This window comes from Antennarius striatus, chromosome 1 (assembly GCF_040054535.1).
Source record: "Antennarius striatus isolate MH-2024 chromosome 1, ASM4005453v1, whole genome shotgun sequence".
Taxonomy (NCBI): Eukaryota; Metazoa; Chordata; class Actinopteri; order Lophiiformes; family Antennariidae; genus Antennarius; species Antennarius striatus.
In genome coordinates this window covers 4,036,903-4,054,126 of record NC_090776.1, presented here as the reverse complement: position 1 = coordinate 4,054,126, position 17,224 = coordinate 4,036,903, and the positions used below count along the sequence as shown (strand labels likewise).

Genomic DNA, 17,224 nt, shown 5'->3' with positions numbered 1-17,224 from the left:
ATATATATGTGTGTGTGTGTGTGTGTGTGTGTGTGTGTGTGTGTGTGTGTGTGTGTGTGTGTGTGTGTGTGTGTGTGTGGTATTGGTCCCATCTATAAAGCTATGACACTGATGTCTTCCCTTAAAAATCATCTTAATGCAGTTTGCTGACTTTCCCTGTGGCACACCATTTTTTTCTAAACACCTCTGTAATGGAGTCCATGTCAGGAGCCTGCTGCCCTCTACTGGTATGAGATCAGCAGGTGTAGAGGAACACCTTCAGCAGACAACTAATTGGTGCAATCGTACTGACATAGTGTTTTTGACAGGGTTATTGGACAATTCTGTCCCGGCCAGATTGAACACGTCTAGATCATTGGTGGGCGAGATGAATGGGATACTGGAATATTAAAAAATGCTTAGTATATAACTACTAGTGAACCTCCCAGGTGTCAATGGGGCAGAAAGATTCAACTTTGTTCCACAAGAAACCCCAATGATCCACATTTCATGATCGGTTTGATGTGGATGGAGGACACAGAATGGACAGCTTTCATGTAACTTGCACACAAGCCTTTGCCAGATGATTGACGATTGTGTTTTTTGTTGGCTTAAACAGAGCCCTGTCTATTTCCTGTTATGTCAAAAGCCTTAATTCAGATGGAAAACTGTCCAAGTTTGGATTTGTCCACAAGTTACAATTTATTGACTCCTGATGTAACAAATGCACAAATATTTATTAATACATGAATACATAAAATGAAATAATGATGCATGGTAATATGAATAAGTAAAAGACTTAACAGGTACTGTTGTCATTGAGCCATTTGCTCAACTGTCAAAAAAATATTTGATCCTCAGGTTTTAACACATGTGGTTAGGGTTAGGAAAAGATCAAATGAGACAAAGTGTGACTTTTTTGACCTCTGCGGCCTTTTTTCAGAAAATATACTCAACGTAACTAATTAAAATTTTAAATGTAAAGTAATTCCAATTCACACAAGTTTCCAAAATATTGAGATTCATTCCTCTTGGATCCTTATTGGGCCTTGTTCACATCAATGAATGACTTAAAAACAACTTAATAAGATATCAAACAACACATAAAACCATTAAAGGCTTCAGTATAAACTTTATGCTCACAAAGTTTTCGGACATTTCAAATGTTTGCATCCACTCAAGGTCAGAGCAGAGATCCAGGAAGCTAAGTTTTGATTACAGCATAATTAATGAGCACCAGTTAGCAGAGAGCATACAAACTGGAGATTGTGACCCAATCCCTCATCCACGGTGTGGGGGGGGGGGTTCATCTATAACACATAGCGCTGTCCTACCACACTGTTTGGTCATAAATTATTGATCGCACACGTTGTCAAAAGTGGGAAGTTTCTGTTTTTTGTTTTTTTCCATTTCTTGTTCTGTGGAATAAAACCTTTTTTATTTCTCTTCTTTTTATTTTTATCCTGGATTACTTTTTTTTTTTTTTTATTCCTTGAAGTCCCCAGCACCACTGCCCCCCATATGCTCCAAAGATTATGGAAAATCTTTTGCCATATCTGTCATCTGTCACACTCTCTGATGAAAAGTTTTGATCTCCTGCTGCTCTGTTTATGGCCGTTGTCAAGCTGAAAGAGTCGTAGCCGTGAGTGCTTACACCAGCACGTAAATAGTTTGACGTGTGGCTCTGTAACAAAGTTATAGGAGTAAATAAGGAACCAAACAACCGTGCAGAATTGCAATTAAATTGTATGTCTGCGTTATGAAATGTTTGGAGCAGTGTGATTTCGGCTCGGTCTTTTACATTTCCGAGGCTTGATATCAAAAGTGTGTGTTTCTTTGTTCCAGAAAGATTCATTGCCTCTAGGAGATCAAAGGGTGAGCACAGTATATTATGGATCATACTCAGCTACACACACACACACACACACACACACAGACACAACCACACACACACACATGCTGGCACACCACACAGATACGTGGAATATAATGTGATAGCTGCTCAATTCTTCCACTGTGAGGTCATGGCGTTAGGGTCCAAGTGAGGTGGAGGGTTAGCGAGAGAAGACTTTCACAGCTGAAGTCGTAAAACTTTAGCATTAAAATGCGTACAGTCTTTCCACTCGGGTTTTATGTGTATATAAAGGCAGCAGTTTCATGTTTGTAATGTCTTTCTAACCCAATGACAAGCTGTTGATCGTAAGGCAGTTTGATGGGTTATGTAACTTTTTTTTTTTTCATTTTTTAACTAGGAGAGATTATCCCCCCCCAGCACAAAATTTGGATCAATGTCCAAGATATCCTGCAGGAGACATTTTATTCCATTGATGCTGGAAGTTGTTAAGTAATGACTTTAAAATTAGAAACTGGTTTTCCGATTTATTTTCGACAGCTAAACTTGATATTCTTATATCACACATGACTAATTTTGTCTGACTTTCAATACCTTGGATACAGAACAAGAGCGACAAAAAAAAATTCCTCATAAAAATTAATTGTCTTGCACATATTCTATTTAAATTTAAATTTATAAGGCTTTTTTTTCTTTTTTGCCGTTGCATTAATCTGATATCAATGTTGAGTCTAAAGGATTTCATTATTTTTAATTAGATCTAATTGTTAGTGACTGATGATGATTTGGTTACAGAAGCGTTTTTCCAAATATTCAGTATTCAGGAAGTCATATCAGGGAACTTTCTGGTTGGTTGTTCTGGTCAGATACGGATCAGTCCGGCCCGATGGAAGGCAGAGGAAAGGCCCGAGAGGAAATGACAGGGAGTGACAGACACAGACGGAGAGAAATGAAGAGAGAAGTCAAAGACGATGAAGAAGAGAATGTGTGTGTGTGTGTGTGTGTGTGTGTGTGTGTGTGTGTGTGTGTGTGTGTGTGTGTGTTGAGGGGGTGTCTTGGAAAGGTTTAGTATATCATAATTATCCCGTTAAGTAACGGCGGAGCAGCTTCCCCGGGGGAATTTGTCTTAAATGAAAGATTTGCGAGGAGAACGGGTCAGAGAGAAAAACGGCTTCCAGTCGGCAGGAAATCCTGTTTACATTTACATAATCATATCAACACTCATTCCTTCTTTTTCTTCTTTGTCTCTTTCTTTTGGGGCCCACAAAAAAAAAAAAAAAAAAAACACAGGAAAGAGACAAACGAGGGAGGGTTAAAGACTGCTGTTTGTCAAGGTTTGTTGTTTTTTTTTTCTTTTTTGGTGCTTGGTCTTATTTCCTTAAAAGTGCATCTGGCGTTGGCTTGAATGGCTGAGTTTGTAATCTGTTGCTGACACTGCCAACCCTTTCTCAACAGCTCTGCCTTTGCACCTTGCAATGTCCTCTCTGAGTGGGCTTTATTAGACCTTTTAAAACCCTTTCTCCTCATTTTGCATTTGGAAAAACAGAGAGAGAGAGAGAGGGAAAGAGGGAGCGCTTCAGCATGTACGGCGTGCCGGGCTGTGTGAGTCTTAATTGAGATCTGCTAAGAGCAGGCAGCAGATGTTTGTAGCAGCAACTGTTGAATCATCAGAGACCACTGAAAGCCTATGAAGCCAACTTAAAAAGAAGCCAGGTGCTCCACATTATTTATTTCTCACGTTCGCTGTCTTTCTTCTATCTTTACATTGTGGTAAACATAGAGGAATGATGTGAAGAGTATGAGGAGTGTATAGGAACGAGAAAAAAAAAAAAACAAGACACATAAATACATCATTTTTAACAATGCTAAACTGTGGATAGTCAAAGATAAAGAAGAAGAAATAAGAATAATCTGACTCAGAGCTCAATAAAAGTTTGATTACTGACGACATTTTATGTATATATTTGGCTAATGTTCCCACTGAAAATCTTTTAGGTCATGTAACTGCAGGGAACATTTTTGTGATTACCCCTTTGATTTAATGTATTTTTCAGAATTAATTTAAAAGAATGTAATCGGCTTATATTCAATGTCACAGATTTGGTAAAATATACATTGTTATGATATTTTGTATATTGATATTCATGATATACAGTATATATAATATGAAAGTGTTATTTTTAGTTGTAACACATACTGTATGAAACACAATCATGTCAGTAATTCCAATCCTACATTTGTGCATGCTGTTGACTTTATTCCCATTTAATGTGAGCTGATGACAGTGGGAGGTGTCAGACCATCTCCTGAGCACTGCCAAGGTGCCGTCCACCTTTACACATTGCTGTGTGTGTGTGTGTGTGTGTGTGTGTGTGTGTGTGTGTGTGTGTGTGTGTGTGTGTGTGTGTGTGTGTGTGTGTGTGTGTGTGTGTGTGTGTGTGTGTATGTGTGTGTGTGTGTGTTAGAGGGGCTTGTACACAATATATGCATGTGTGACTTATTAACACTAAAGTGTGCTATTAATTTCCCCTAGGGGATCATTCCAGGATATAAAATTAAAATCAAATATCTTTTTAAGACAATTTTCAATTGAATCATCTGAAATCTAATGCGGGCTGAATGTTCTTTAATGAGGACAGGTAGTCTTTAACTTATGAACATTCAATTTACAAACATATGTAGATAAGTACAAATGCACATCGCCATGTCTGACCATTGTTCTGCAGTACCGCTTTCTGCCACAAGCCCCACGGCAAGGTTTGTGGCAGAAAGCATAGCTCCAACACTTGTCTTCCACTCTTGTTGTTGTTTGTTGTTGTCTCTGTAAGCATCTTAGAACATTGGGCTTCGTACCTTGAATACAGCCGACTGTGGCTATTGTTGTTGGATGCGCTTAAGAACTGGCGGAGAGTTCCTTGAAGAGTTTTCGTCTTGTTCTCCTCAAGGGATTAAATTATAAGGAGCAAAAGTTTACCGTAAACTAATCTGAATTCAAAGCGATCACATAAATCACCAAATAAACGTTGGTATAGTTAGTGGTTTCCTATTAAAATGTGTATGCATTTTAATAGGAAATTGTATGATTTTATTTTTATTTATTGTACATTTAACATATTATGTGCTTTTAATTGTTTTCTAGTGAGTCAATTATTTGTGCTAGACAGATGATGTCTTGTATGTCTTGTCTTCAGCTGCTTCTTATGCATTGTAGGTAGCGGACTAATAAAATGATATACATTATTATCCTGATTTATGTACAGTAAAAATATTTTATGCTTTTAATGATTTTTAGTGATTTTATGATTCCCATATTTCTAATGGACAGATGTAAATGTGACTGAAATCAAGTAAATCTGTTTTTATTTTATTACAAGTTTTTTTAATGACCTATAATTGTTTCAGATAAATCTTAGGGAATACTTCCATATTTAGTGTGGTAATGGCCATTAAATGATCTTAAATGGCAAATTGTATATTAAAATTGAATAAATAACAACTTATGAGCTCTGAACTAGTTGTGTTCGTATGTTGAAGACATAATTCGTATGTTGAGGACAATTTGAAGTTAACATTTCTAGCGTCTTACATTCTCATTTTTTCCCTTTATGATTCAGTGTTGACTTTAGCAAGGCAACACAGTTACTGTTGTCCTATATACGTATATGCATGTTGCCCTATATAATTTTGTCCTATTTGCTGCAGTGTTTCTGATTCAGTTCCTCTTCTCTCTGAGATCCAGTGTAAATGCACTTCATCCTCCATACCGTGGCATCAAAATTATTTCTTCCAGTCATTTTCTCATTCTTTCATGGTCAAATGTACGGTCGCCAGGCTCCTCCTTCCTTCTCGTTTCCCATCTGGCCTTGTGCCACACCGTATTAGTAACCAGATATGTCAGCACCGCTGTGCCGGTGCCGATAACACTTAATGCTTTTGGAAAGGACGTGGTTTGAAGATTAGCACCTAAAACTAATACAAGTGAGTGACAGGAAGACCATCTGCTCTGATGTGCTTCATGCTTCCTGAATGCTACTCCTGAAATGGGAGCAACGGTCAAGAAGTACAAAGAAAAAAACTGTGTGCGTGTGTGTGTGTGTGTGTGTGTGTGTGTGTGTGTGTGTGTGTGTGTGTGTATGTATGTGTGTGTTTTGATTGGTTAGTCCCAATGATCTCATGATGGAAATTGAATTTCCACTTTGAAGGTCACGTCAGGTTGCCACATAATTAATCAGCACTGAGTGTATTATTCTACTGTTATACATATTTATAGCTGGGTGAAAACCTGTTTGAAATATCTTTTTTCCACTGTAAAAGGTTTATTGTTGGAGAAAACATTATGTATTTCCCAGTTCTAAACTCAGTCATACTGCAAGCAACTCACATGAAAAACATCAGTCTTCTTCATCGTCTTCTTTTTTTATTGCATTAGAAGTAGAATAAAAGAGATCTGTGAATGAGCTGAAGATAGTTGTTACAGCAGTTTTTGCTCAACAGTTCAGCAGTACAATGAAATCCCCTGATGGAGTCTAGACACTGGTGATGGTGGTGGTGGCTAGTGACTCTGCTGGGACTCATGAGTAGGTAAACTTTCAAAGACGGGTCGGAGGTAACAGCAACATGAGTAAACTACACCAGTGATCCCTAACCTCTCTTCTCCACATCTGTCAAAGTGTTACTCTTGACACTAATCAAAATGCTTGCCTCGGTCACGTGACTACCTTCTTAAAGGGGCAGTTCAGGCTAATAATAGAATACAGTACCGCTAAAGTGAAACTAACATTACGGGGGCAAAAATATATATGAGGACGCTGCTAATAAACTCGTATACATGTTGGATTCACATTTATTATTGTATTTAGAAAAAAATAGTTTTTTTGCTCATTATATCATCTTATTTTGTTAGATTTATCCACCACACCTTAAAGGCCGGTCCTTGAAAATATTTTCTGACATTAAAACAAAAAAGGTTGGGGACAGATTGGATCAGAAAACGTCATATTAAAAAAAAAAAAAAAACAGCACCAAAATGAAAATGATTAAATGAATGAGCAATTAAGGACATTTTACAGAAAAGTTAAGAAAAGTCAGACGGGCTGAATGTAGGGCGATTGAATGAGAAAGCGACACCCATAAAAAAACTTTCCATATCTCAGAAAATAATCGACAAGAGTTCCGAAAAATAGACAGAAAAAGAAAAAAAACCCCAAAAAAACCTGAGGTCTCAATTTTTTGGTGATGAAGTGATCTCATCTGTTCCTGTCCCCAAAACAAAACAAAAAAAAAAAGTTTTCCCTGCAGAAAAGGGTTGATGATACGGAAACCTGAGAGCTTATAAACCCTTGACTTCTTTGTGAGAACACAAAGGTGACACAGAGTTACAGAAAGACTCACTCACTCACTCAAAACTGGAAATGCACAAAGCCACGTAGTTAGGAGATACAACCAAATGAAAGATGAAGGATGAGTATTTATAAGACAGAAACGGATCTGGTGGGTTATCGGGCAGCTTCATGATTTCTCTGTTTTTTTTTTGGGGGGGGGTTTCTTGCTCTCTTTCTCTTTTACATTAGAGTACAGGCTTTTTTGGCAGCACAGTGTGTCACAGGCATTTAAGATGTGGCCTTTTTTCCCCCTGCACATTCCAACGCCATTATGTTACATTGTTGCTGAATAAAAGGCTGTATTATGTTCCAGCCCCCCCCCCCCCCCCAGTAAAAGGGCAGAAGTGGACCCAGTTTTTATCTGCTGAACGAATCAATCAGGATTATGTCAGCTGAAAAGAATCACAGACAGCAGTCGCCAGGCGCTGTGTCTCTGTGTCTGAGTGTGTCGGTGTGTGTGCACCCCCACTCTGTGTGGAAAGGATGGGGAATTTGCTGTGGAGGAAAAGCACTTGTTGGTTATGAACATGGTGACCAAGATGTCATTTGGGGTCTGGGGAGTGAGAGGATTTTTTTTTCTTTCTATTTATGTATTTAACCCTACCCCCCCACACACACACCACACCCCCCCCCCCCCCAGCCCTTTCTCCTCCTCTGTGGGAGGATTGGAAGGGCACTAATTATCATTTCAGCAGAAATGATTAGGAGATCAAACAGGGATCGAATGCCATTTCCTTCCATTAATGCAGGGGGTTTAGAGTGCCTGTCATGGCTTGGCTTGTCCTAGGGCTTGTGGAGGGAAAAAGTAAAAAGGGTGGGGGGGTGGAGGATGGAGAGGCTTAAGAGGAAGGGAGCGAGGGAGGAACAGGACAGCGCAACAGAAAAGAAGAAAGCTGCTAAAGCCAGTGGTATTTTTCAACACAACCATCATTTTAACATTAAAACATGTGATGCAAACATATTTAAAATCCTGTGAGGAAACTTAAGTCATACATTTTGAAAATAAAGTACCTCTAGAATCTTCTATGGAGACAAAAACAATGGAGGCCACTTGTAGTATGGATACGGCTCCAATGATAACTGCACCCTACAATGAGTTTCCATAGTGATGTTGATTCTTTACAAATTAAAACTTTATTAGAAGTTATTTCTTAACCCTGCAATTATTATTAAATTGCTGAACTTAATGCAGATATACTGTATGTATATTCTTTTTTTTTTTTTTAAATAAAATAATCCGTACTTTCAGTATTTAAGGTTTACTAAAAGAACATTTAAGTAGTGTTTTTAGTTTGCAGGACTTTGAATTCTTTCCTTTTTTGTGGAACCAACATTAGTCATTTAAACCCAAATGGATGTTGTAAATCGTGACTTCCTCCTTTCCAATCTCTCATTACATCATGGTTTTATTTTTTTTTATTTTTTCCATTTCCTCACGCCAGATTAGCTCCTCACAGACCACATAAGACATTATGCAGCAAGATTGTCTGGGAATTATTACCTTTAACTAGCAAAGTGACCTTTATGAGTAAAATAAGCGGAGTGTCCCTTTAAACAAAGGTCAATGGGCTGTCACTACAAGCACAAATCATCTCGTCACATGTCTCGATCATCTTTAATGAACATCCTGTGTGATTCCCATGATCACAGCTTCCTGCGTCGAAGCAACTTTGAAAGTTTTAGGTTAAATTCAAAACCCGGTAGCGGAAATGAGCGATGTTGAAAAAGCCACAGAAACAAAAGTTCGATGTTTCTATTAAGAGATCAAACAGACGGGAGGTGGATTTTTCTGGAAGATTACAGAAGAAAGCAAAGGGGAAGAAAGGAAAAAAAAAAAAAACGGAGGATGTGGATGAGCTTGTGATTGTTTCAGCATGTCAGATGAGAGAAATGTCAGACAGAATGTGAGAGATGACCTCTGTGCTCATCGCCCATTAATGACCCTGCAGCTCCCAGCTTCATTTTCTCTCTCATCAAAAACATTAAAAAAAAACATTTCCTCCTGTCTCCAATAGTCATTTCCCCCCGCATTGTATTTATGTATTGAAAAAAAAGGTAATAGATCAAGCACATTCCATTATTCTCTTATAAGATCATTAGCAAATATAATTAGATATGAAAGAAAGTAATTTGGAGAGGAGAGGGGAGAAAAGCGCTATCAGGCAGAGAAGACAGATTGTAGCATCAGAGTGTTTGGGCTTAAATTGCTCAGCGGAGGTATTATCAAGCCAGCAATCTTTTAGCCTCAGAAATAGTTTGAGAGTCAGGGAGCGAAAGATAGAAGGAGGCCACTAAACATTCACTTCATTGTGTGCCCCCCCCCCCAAACTGCAATCTGCAGTCTTTTTTTTTTCTTTTTTTACATTTTGCCTGCTCGTCTTCCTCCTCTTAATCTCCCCATCCTGTCGAAGGCATCAACTCCTATTAGACCTGAGAGTTGCTGCAAAACAAAAACCGAGTGTATAAAGGAAAAACAAGCTGACATGGAGTCATCACACACACACACACACACACACACATTATCCCAGACAACAGAAAACAAGTCTCCTTTTTTTTACCCACTTCTTGAGCACCTTCATTTTGGCGTTTGAATTATTTTTTTTGCGACAGAAAAAAAATAATAAAAAATTGCATTCCACCTTGAAGTTGCTGCATGAGGAAGCTTTTCTCTCGTCTTTTTCTCTCGCACACACACACACACACACACACACTCTCACACACACACACGCACCACGACTCTCCACCTGCACAGGAGGGAATTTTTGTCACTCTTTGTTGCACCTTAACACCACACTATGTTTGTCTAATGGGGATCTGAGTGGAAAGCAGAACGAGAGCACAACAATCCTGCTGCGTTTCACCACAAATTTGCTTTTTTTTCTCTCCCCCCTCATCACCCCTTCTTCTTTAGTTGTGCTTTGAGGGATTGGGGAGGGGAGTGTGGGAAGGGTGTAGCGGAGGGGTGGATGTGGATTTTTCTAGTCTTTTGTGTGAATCACAGGGAATGGTAACTATAAACATCCTGTATTCATTAAAACCATCTAAAAATACAATTTTGGATTGGGGGGGGGGGGGGTGCGCGCTCACTTCCTTTGCCGCTCCTCCTCGGTGTATACAGCGGGCCGTGTTATGCCTGGTGCCGTTCATATTTACATATTTATAAATACTGGGCTGTACAATGAGACGCGGCGGTGCCAAGAACAACACGCTGCCGGTGGAGGGGGCTCAGATGCCGGAGAAATTGGGGGGGGGGGTAACAAAAGAGTCACAGCCACACGGCAACACCGAGCTTCACTTGACATCCCCAGCTAGTCCGTCTGGATGGAGATGATGAGAAGTAATCACATTACTTTGTCGTCTCTTACGACCTCGATTCCGTGAAAGTTATCCAAGACTTCACCTAACCTCTGTTTGGACCTGAGATGTTAAAGTTTTGCTGAACCATTTCTAAAAAAAAAAAGCACAGCACCCCCTACTGTACCGGCAGACATTCTACAAGCGTTTCCAATCGATTTAATCATCAAGTTGAAACTTCTGTTTTCAAAATGTTGCCGCTCTAATGGGGTCTTAGTAAAATGAATGAACTGTAACAGTCAACAATGGTTGGTGTTGTCACACAACATCCTCAGTGTGTGTGTATGTGTGTGTGTGTGTGTGTGTGTGTGTGTGTGTGTGTGATAAGCCCCAGAATGTGACCAGTCAGGAAGGGTGTGTGTTGCTTCACCTGCAAAATGGTTCAGTTCACACATAACTCTCCTGGGTTGTATTTTCTGGCTCAAAACTCACTTCAAATGTGTTGTTAGCATGAAATTCAGGATTTTTTTTTTTTTTCAAAAGGAAAAAAGAACAGTAAAGTGTATGGAGATAGTTAATATATTAAGAAGAAAAAAACACACTAAAAAACCACTTAAAAATACACTTAAAAACCAAAAATACACTTAAAAACCACTTAAAAATACATTTAAAAACCACTGTCGGCCAATCAGTTGCACACACAAACACACACAAACACACACAAACACACACAAATGATCCCGAGCTGGTGCCCGCCACGTGCATAGAGTGCAGCGTTAAGCCATTGTTGCGTCCTCCTTACCATTTATTCATTCTGTTAAGCATGACACATGTATTAACAGTGGATGGATCCTGGAGCTGTGTGTCCTCACACCATATGGTTTCCTTTCCCGGGCCGTTTCCTCGCCAGTAACCACCACTGTCTCCATCTGATGTTTGAGGACACACCACTAGAGGGCGGACTTTCAGTCCTTTCAGTCTGTGATGTCAGAGATACGAGCTCGTATATCAGGGCTTGGCCTCGTTCCTTAGCTGAAATATGACAGAATAATAGTTGGCCATTTGTACTCAAAGAGCGAGATTAATTTTGATCTGTATCATTCTGCCATCACTGCATGCACCCCAGAGGAAAAAGTTCAATCTTTGTTTGAAGGATTCATGCAGCTTTCAATGTGATAAGAAATAGCAGACAGGTTTTTTTTTTCTGAGGTGCATCTGCCGCCTGCCCGAATGGGAAATTAAAATCTGCGAGGGGAAGTTATGCTAAATCTATAAAGTTGGCCAGGAAATTTCTCCCCCTTCGCTAGCAGCAGTTGTTTGGGGAGAAGGAGCAGGCGCGCTTAAATAATAACATTCCAGGTGGCTTAGTTAATGAACAGTGAAAATCAAATATGGAGTCTAATCTGGAGCTCGTTACAGGAAGTTTCTTTACAGGGATGTCAAAGGCAGGAAGTGCCCTCAGGGAGAGTCGAGGAGACACTTTTTGAAGCTTCAGAACAAGGACGCTTTTGTTTTATTTTGGTTATGGTAGCTTTTGTAGCCTACTTGAAATAGAAATCATCACGGTTAATCTTAGAGATGTGAGCGAGTGAGTAATGGTGGCTTCACTTTCTTTAATTCACTTAAAGTGTTGAGGCAAATGAACTTCTCTTTTAATTATGACTTATAAAAACAAGAATGGATGTGATTCTGCGACACTCAGGAAATTACTGTTTTGGAATTTATGAAGAAAAATGTTCAGTGACTCATTCACTCACTACACTGCTGTATTTGTTGTCTTAGATTGCCATCTAGTGGGGGAAATGTAGATGACGTCCTTGTCAGGAAAAATAGCGATAAACAGTATATATATATTATCACATTAACACATGTTACCACCAGTTAGATGACTATCAAAGAGACCAATGTGCATCGCTGAACACATATTAATATTACATCATATTAATGGTGCCCATTGGATAGCTGTGCTTTAGGAATTAGAATTGATTTGGTATTTTCCATTTTTTTCAATCAGCGAGTCAATCTTTATCAGAATTAAAATGTGTAATTATGAACCACAACGAACATGAACATTAAAAACAGATGCCCTCCTGAGACCTACAGTGCTGTCCTGGTTGGATGAAGTGATGGAGGAGCGTTTTAAACGTGTTTTTTTTTTGCACAGACAGCTAGAGAATTATAAGTGAGTGCTGAATCGAAGAGATGTTTTATCATGTTATTAGCTCTTTATTTTCCCTCTGTTACGTCGACACTTCCTCTCATTTCGGTATCCATTTCCATCCTCGCAAAAGCACAGCTCAAATAAACCCATGTTTTAATTTGGTTTTGTCAGATTCATAACACCACTTTAAAAGAACACGACATGCAAATGTGTTCCGCGGTGTTTTATTGCAAAATAATTTTCTAAGAAGTTGCTGAGGGAATGAAAGTGTAGAAAAAAAAGGAGGGGGCCGGGGACAGGTTGTATTATTTAGTGGCTGCTGCTGTGGGACCTAATTACAGTTATGCATTTGTTACTGTCTCTTAAAACTTTTTTTTATTACAATCGCTCACTTCACTTCTCACCCACTGTCACACTTCCTGTCACACTTATTGAGCCAACGGACTTGCTTGTAAAATGAATGAAACTACTCCAGTTGTCATAACTGTAATGTGTTACCGCCGCTTCTTGTATCGTTTTTAGAGACGATTATTAATGCAACGAAAGCGTCTGTGTACAGAAGATGCAAAAAAAAAAAAATTAGGACGACATAAAAGGTTTGTTTGTAGAGTCGGTGTAGCAATCTAGTGAAAGCTCTGCTGACCTTGCATGCAAAGCTTCTCACCTGGATCGCAGCAATTCATCTTATTGTGTGGATGGAAGAACCAAAACCATGGTGCCACAATCAGAAGGATGTACTCTTAATTAAATGGACTGAATTCAATTATATGAACACAGAGGTAATATGTGGTATTTGAATGTGTTTCATTTCAAAGTGTCTCTGTTATTTGTTTTTTTTTTTCCCTTTTTCTAACGGAATATCATCAGAATATTAGGATTTACAAGTAAAGAGACATAAAACCTCTTTGTTCATAATGGTTACAGAATCCTCGTCTCTTAGGAAATACATTCATAAATATAATACGTTTATAAAGGAAACGTGATCTTTGGCTGCGCTCAATCTGACTGGTTGTGTTTATTTCACCGGATTTAACATAAGTGAAACACAAAACAACAAGGAGGTGGCGGGAGAGGAAAACGTCCTGGATTTAGCTTTAAGTAGCAAAAAAAAATTTTTTTTAATTTTTTTAAAAAAGGTCAGGGAAAGATCAGGTTAACACTGATGTCATCCTTAGTCATCACAGTTTTCATAGGGATTACCAACAGGAAATTTGCTCACTGTAGAACCTGCAGATTATCTGAACACATATTGAATATCTTAAATTGAATAATCCTTTGCTTATAGAACCACATGCAATATTTTATTCACCTTTGTTGTATTTGGATGAAGACACTCAGAAGTTGGACGAACTAAACTAGCTAGAGACGAGGTAAGTTAACAACAAACTCAAACAACCATTTTAAAAGTTTTAACTTGTTGTGAAGACTCATAAATCTCTTCCATCTGGCCAATTGTATGTGTATGTGTGTGTGTGTGTGTGTGTGTGTGTGTGTGTGTGTGTGCGTGTGTGTGTGTGTGGCTCTGCAGTGCTAACCTGCCTCTTGTTCTCTTATTGGCCGTAGTGCATCTCTGGGTAGGAGAGGAGGACCAGCCCATGAACCATGACCCCGCGCTGACCCACGACCCCAACCACCTTAACAACGACCTTAACCATCCTAACAACCATAACCTAGGCAACCCAGAGGGGCTGGACGCCCACGCTGTAAACAAAGACTAACGGCCCACGTCGGAGCGAGGCAGGATGATGAGGATGAGAATGAAGGCGGGTGTTGAGGAGGAGGAGGAGGAGGATGAAGGATAATGAAGGAAAACACTAAAACAAAGAATTTATTTAAGATGAAAAAACACATACTACCGTCACAGTCAAGAAGCATGAACTATATGAAGGAGTGTGTGGACCGTTTCCCTGTGTGTGGGGGGGCGGGGCGGGTTTGCAGATGGACCTAATGACTTTTCGTGAGCATCTTTCGATGCCAAGTGATGATGGCGATGTTCCTGTTGTGTCTCCTGTGGTCTGCCCCCGTCTTCTGTCTCCTCTCTTATATAATGTTTTTAAATTTCTTTTGATGAAACTACCTGTCTAGAAATAGCACTTCCTGTAACCCGACATCGCATCTCCGATAACATTCCTCGAAAGGTGTGTCTTTGCTTTTCCTTGTTTTGTTTTTGTTTTGTTTTTTAACTCTTTTCTTTCCTTTCAAATGAAGAGGACGGTTATTCCACGTTCCACGGACCACCGCTGTCTCGTACCTGGAATGTATTCTACTGTAGAATAGAAACCCCGACTGTTGCCAGAGACCAAGCACACTACCTGTCAAAACCTGCTCTCCTGTCGGCGGTCCTAGCGTCGGTGTCTACGTCACATGATTGTGCGTCGTACTGATTATGGAAAATACGGGACAGAGCATGGAGTGACAACAGTCTCCAGAAATAATAACTATATCGCTGGTAGTTAACAAAAATAGTTTACTTATGAAGATGGTGGTGCTAAAGATGATTGTGAAGAGGATAGAATATTCAAACTGCCCTAAATGTACTTATAATACTATTCCCCCCCAAACCCCCAGGCCAGCACAGGCCTCCATCCTGCTATATGGCTTATCTGTCTTCTTTTCTTGTACTGTATTATTCCACATGGCGCCCGTAGACGCTTGATGTACATAGAGAGATATACAGTAGGGTTAAAAAAAAAAAAAGTGAAAAGTTTTAAAAGTGTTTGTGACGAGGAAAAAGCAAAGAAGCGACAGAAGTTTACGCGGATACTTTCTCTAAAGGTCACCGTTCTTCTTCTTCTTCTTCTACAGTTTGACAGAGAAGAATAAAAAAAAAAAAAAAGATCTCTAAACAGGGGGGGGGGAACAGTCTCTTTCTTTATCGCCCTTTATATCCCCATTCACTCCATTTCTCACGTCGACCTCAAGGACTCCAGTGTTGCAGATGTTTCTAAAATACTGCCACTGATCATTGTTGCACAGTGTTACTGACTACTGAACATGGTTTGATGTATTTTACTTTGAGATGAGCGAGAAAAAAAGAAAAGAAAAAAAAAAGAACAAAAAACTGGAAAAAAGACGACATATTGTGTATAGCCTTAGATACAAGTCCTCTGTTATTTGCTTCTACAAAAGCTATGTAGCTGTGCTAGACCGTAGGATGTAGGGTTGATTTTCTTTTCAGTTTTCAATGTACTGTACATTAATGCCTTCTCCATTTACCGATCAAAAAAAAAAAAAAAAAGAGGAAAAAGATGACAATCGTCTCCTGTGCTGAAAAACATATTTGCCCCCGTATATACAGAATCCATAATGCATAGAGGGACTTAATCCTTTCTTTCTATCTTTTGGTTCTCACAAGTATTTTGCACTGTGATAGTATTACAAAATCCCACCTATACAGTACAAAACTAGCTTAACTAACTAAACTGAAGGTGTGTGTCTGTGTGTCCCTTGGCATTGTGAAATGTTTCAGCGTCATTTTTTTTTTTTTTTTGTGAACCCAGAGAAAAATTCTAATGCGGTATGTACAGTTCCAATATGATAATTCTTTATTTGAGTTGGATCGACACTCTATACTGTATGTGGCTTTGACATATTGTTCCCCACGTTTCTTTCTTTTTTTTTTTTTTTAAATGCTAACACTGTTTTGCCCTGCAGCTTAGGCCTGTTGCTGCTTCAGACCAAGTGATTTCCCTCCTCAGATTCCAGCTGGAGGAGCTCTTGCTGTTAGTACAAACCTCTACTTTTTTTTTTTTTGTCCATTTTAATTTGATTCATGTAAATAACAATTAGCCATTATTTCAATTTCTGTATGCCAGGAAAAAGAGGGGATCAAATCTAAAATAATGAGAGTGAGATATTTGAAAAGTGAAAAAATAAAATAAAATAAAAAATAAAAAACAGCTGTTGGGAGATTTTAATAGGGAGTTTGATGGGAGGAATTCTGGAAATGGGGTCTGAGTAAACCAATCAGACGTATCCTGTGGAGGCACTGACCAATGGCTTCGACCCCCTGACCCTATCTCTGTTTTCCAGGGGTGTAAAGATGAGAGATTAATTGCGAGAGTCTCGCTTGGGCGCTCTCCCTCTATGAACCAGCTATAATGAGCATTCCACTCTGCATATTATGTACAAAACCTGTCTTGTGAGCTGAACACTCTTTATGTTTCACTGTACCCTCATGGCAGATGCTTCGTTTTGTAACTACTGAACTGTACTTATAGTAAAAATAAAATGTATTCAAACGAAAAAGAAAAAAAAAGGACTTGTCACAGAGAGAATCGGTGTGTTTCTTTGGTTTTTTTAAAATGTCTTTCCTCTCTGGCAGAGCGATCAGGAAGGCGAGCCGGCGTGTCGGAGTGTCGGTGTGTGTTCAGAGTAGTCCATCAGCTCACCATGAGTTATTATCTCTGTCCATGTGACGGCAAAGCTTCACAGACTGTGATCAGGATGTCAAAAACACACAACTACTAAATTACTGTCTCTCCTTTCAGAAGAGTGGATTCATGACAAGTGTGTGTGTGTGTGTGTGTGTGTGTGTGTGTGGCTCCTGACATACAT

The 17,224-nt window shown here is 39.2% G+C and overlaps 1 protein-coding gene across 6 annotated transcripts in view; it reads left to right on the top strand.

Moving 5' to 3' along the window:
- Positions 1-17,224, top strand: part of znf536 (zinc finger protein 536) — a 214,369-nt gene that overhangs the window by 181,837 nt on the left and 15,308 nt on the right. Inside the window, exons 8-9 of one of the 6 annotated variants that reach the window (XM_068310901.1) lie at positions 13,953-14,037; positions 14,231-14,369. The exons of 4 other annotated variants lie outside the window; for them this stretch is intronic. In XM_068310901.1, the coding sequence (XP_068167002.1) occupies positions 13,953-14,026 (74 nt within the window). In that variant the 3' untranslated portion in view covers positions 14,027-14,037; positions 14,231-14,369. Of the gene's footprint in view, positions 1-13,952; positions 14,038-14,230; positions 16,930-17,224 lie in introns of those variants that run through there. One more of the 6 variants, XM_068310893.1, reaches the window with a different exon arrangement.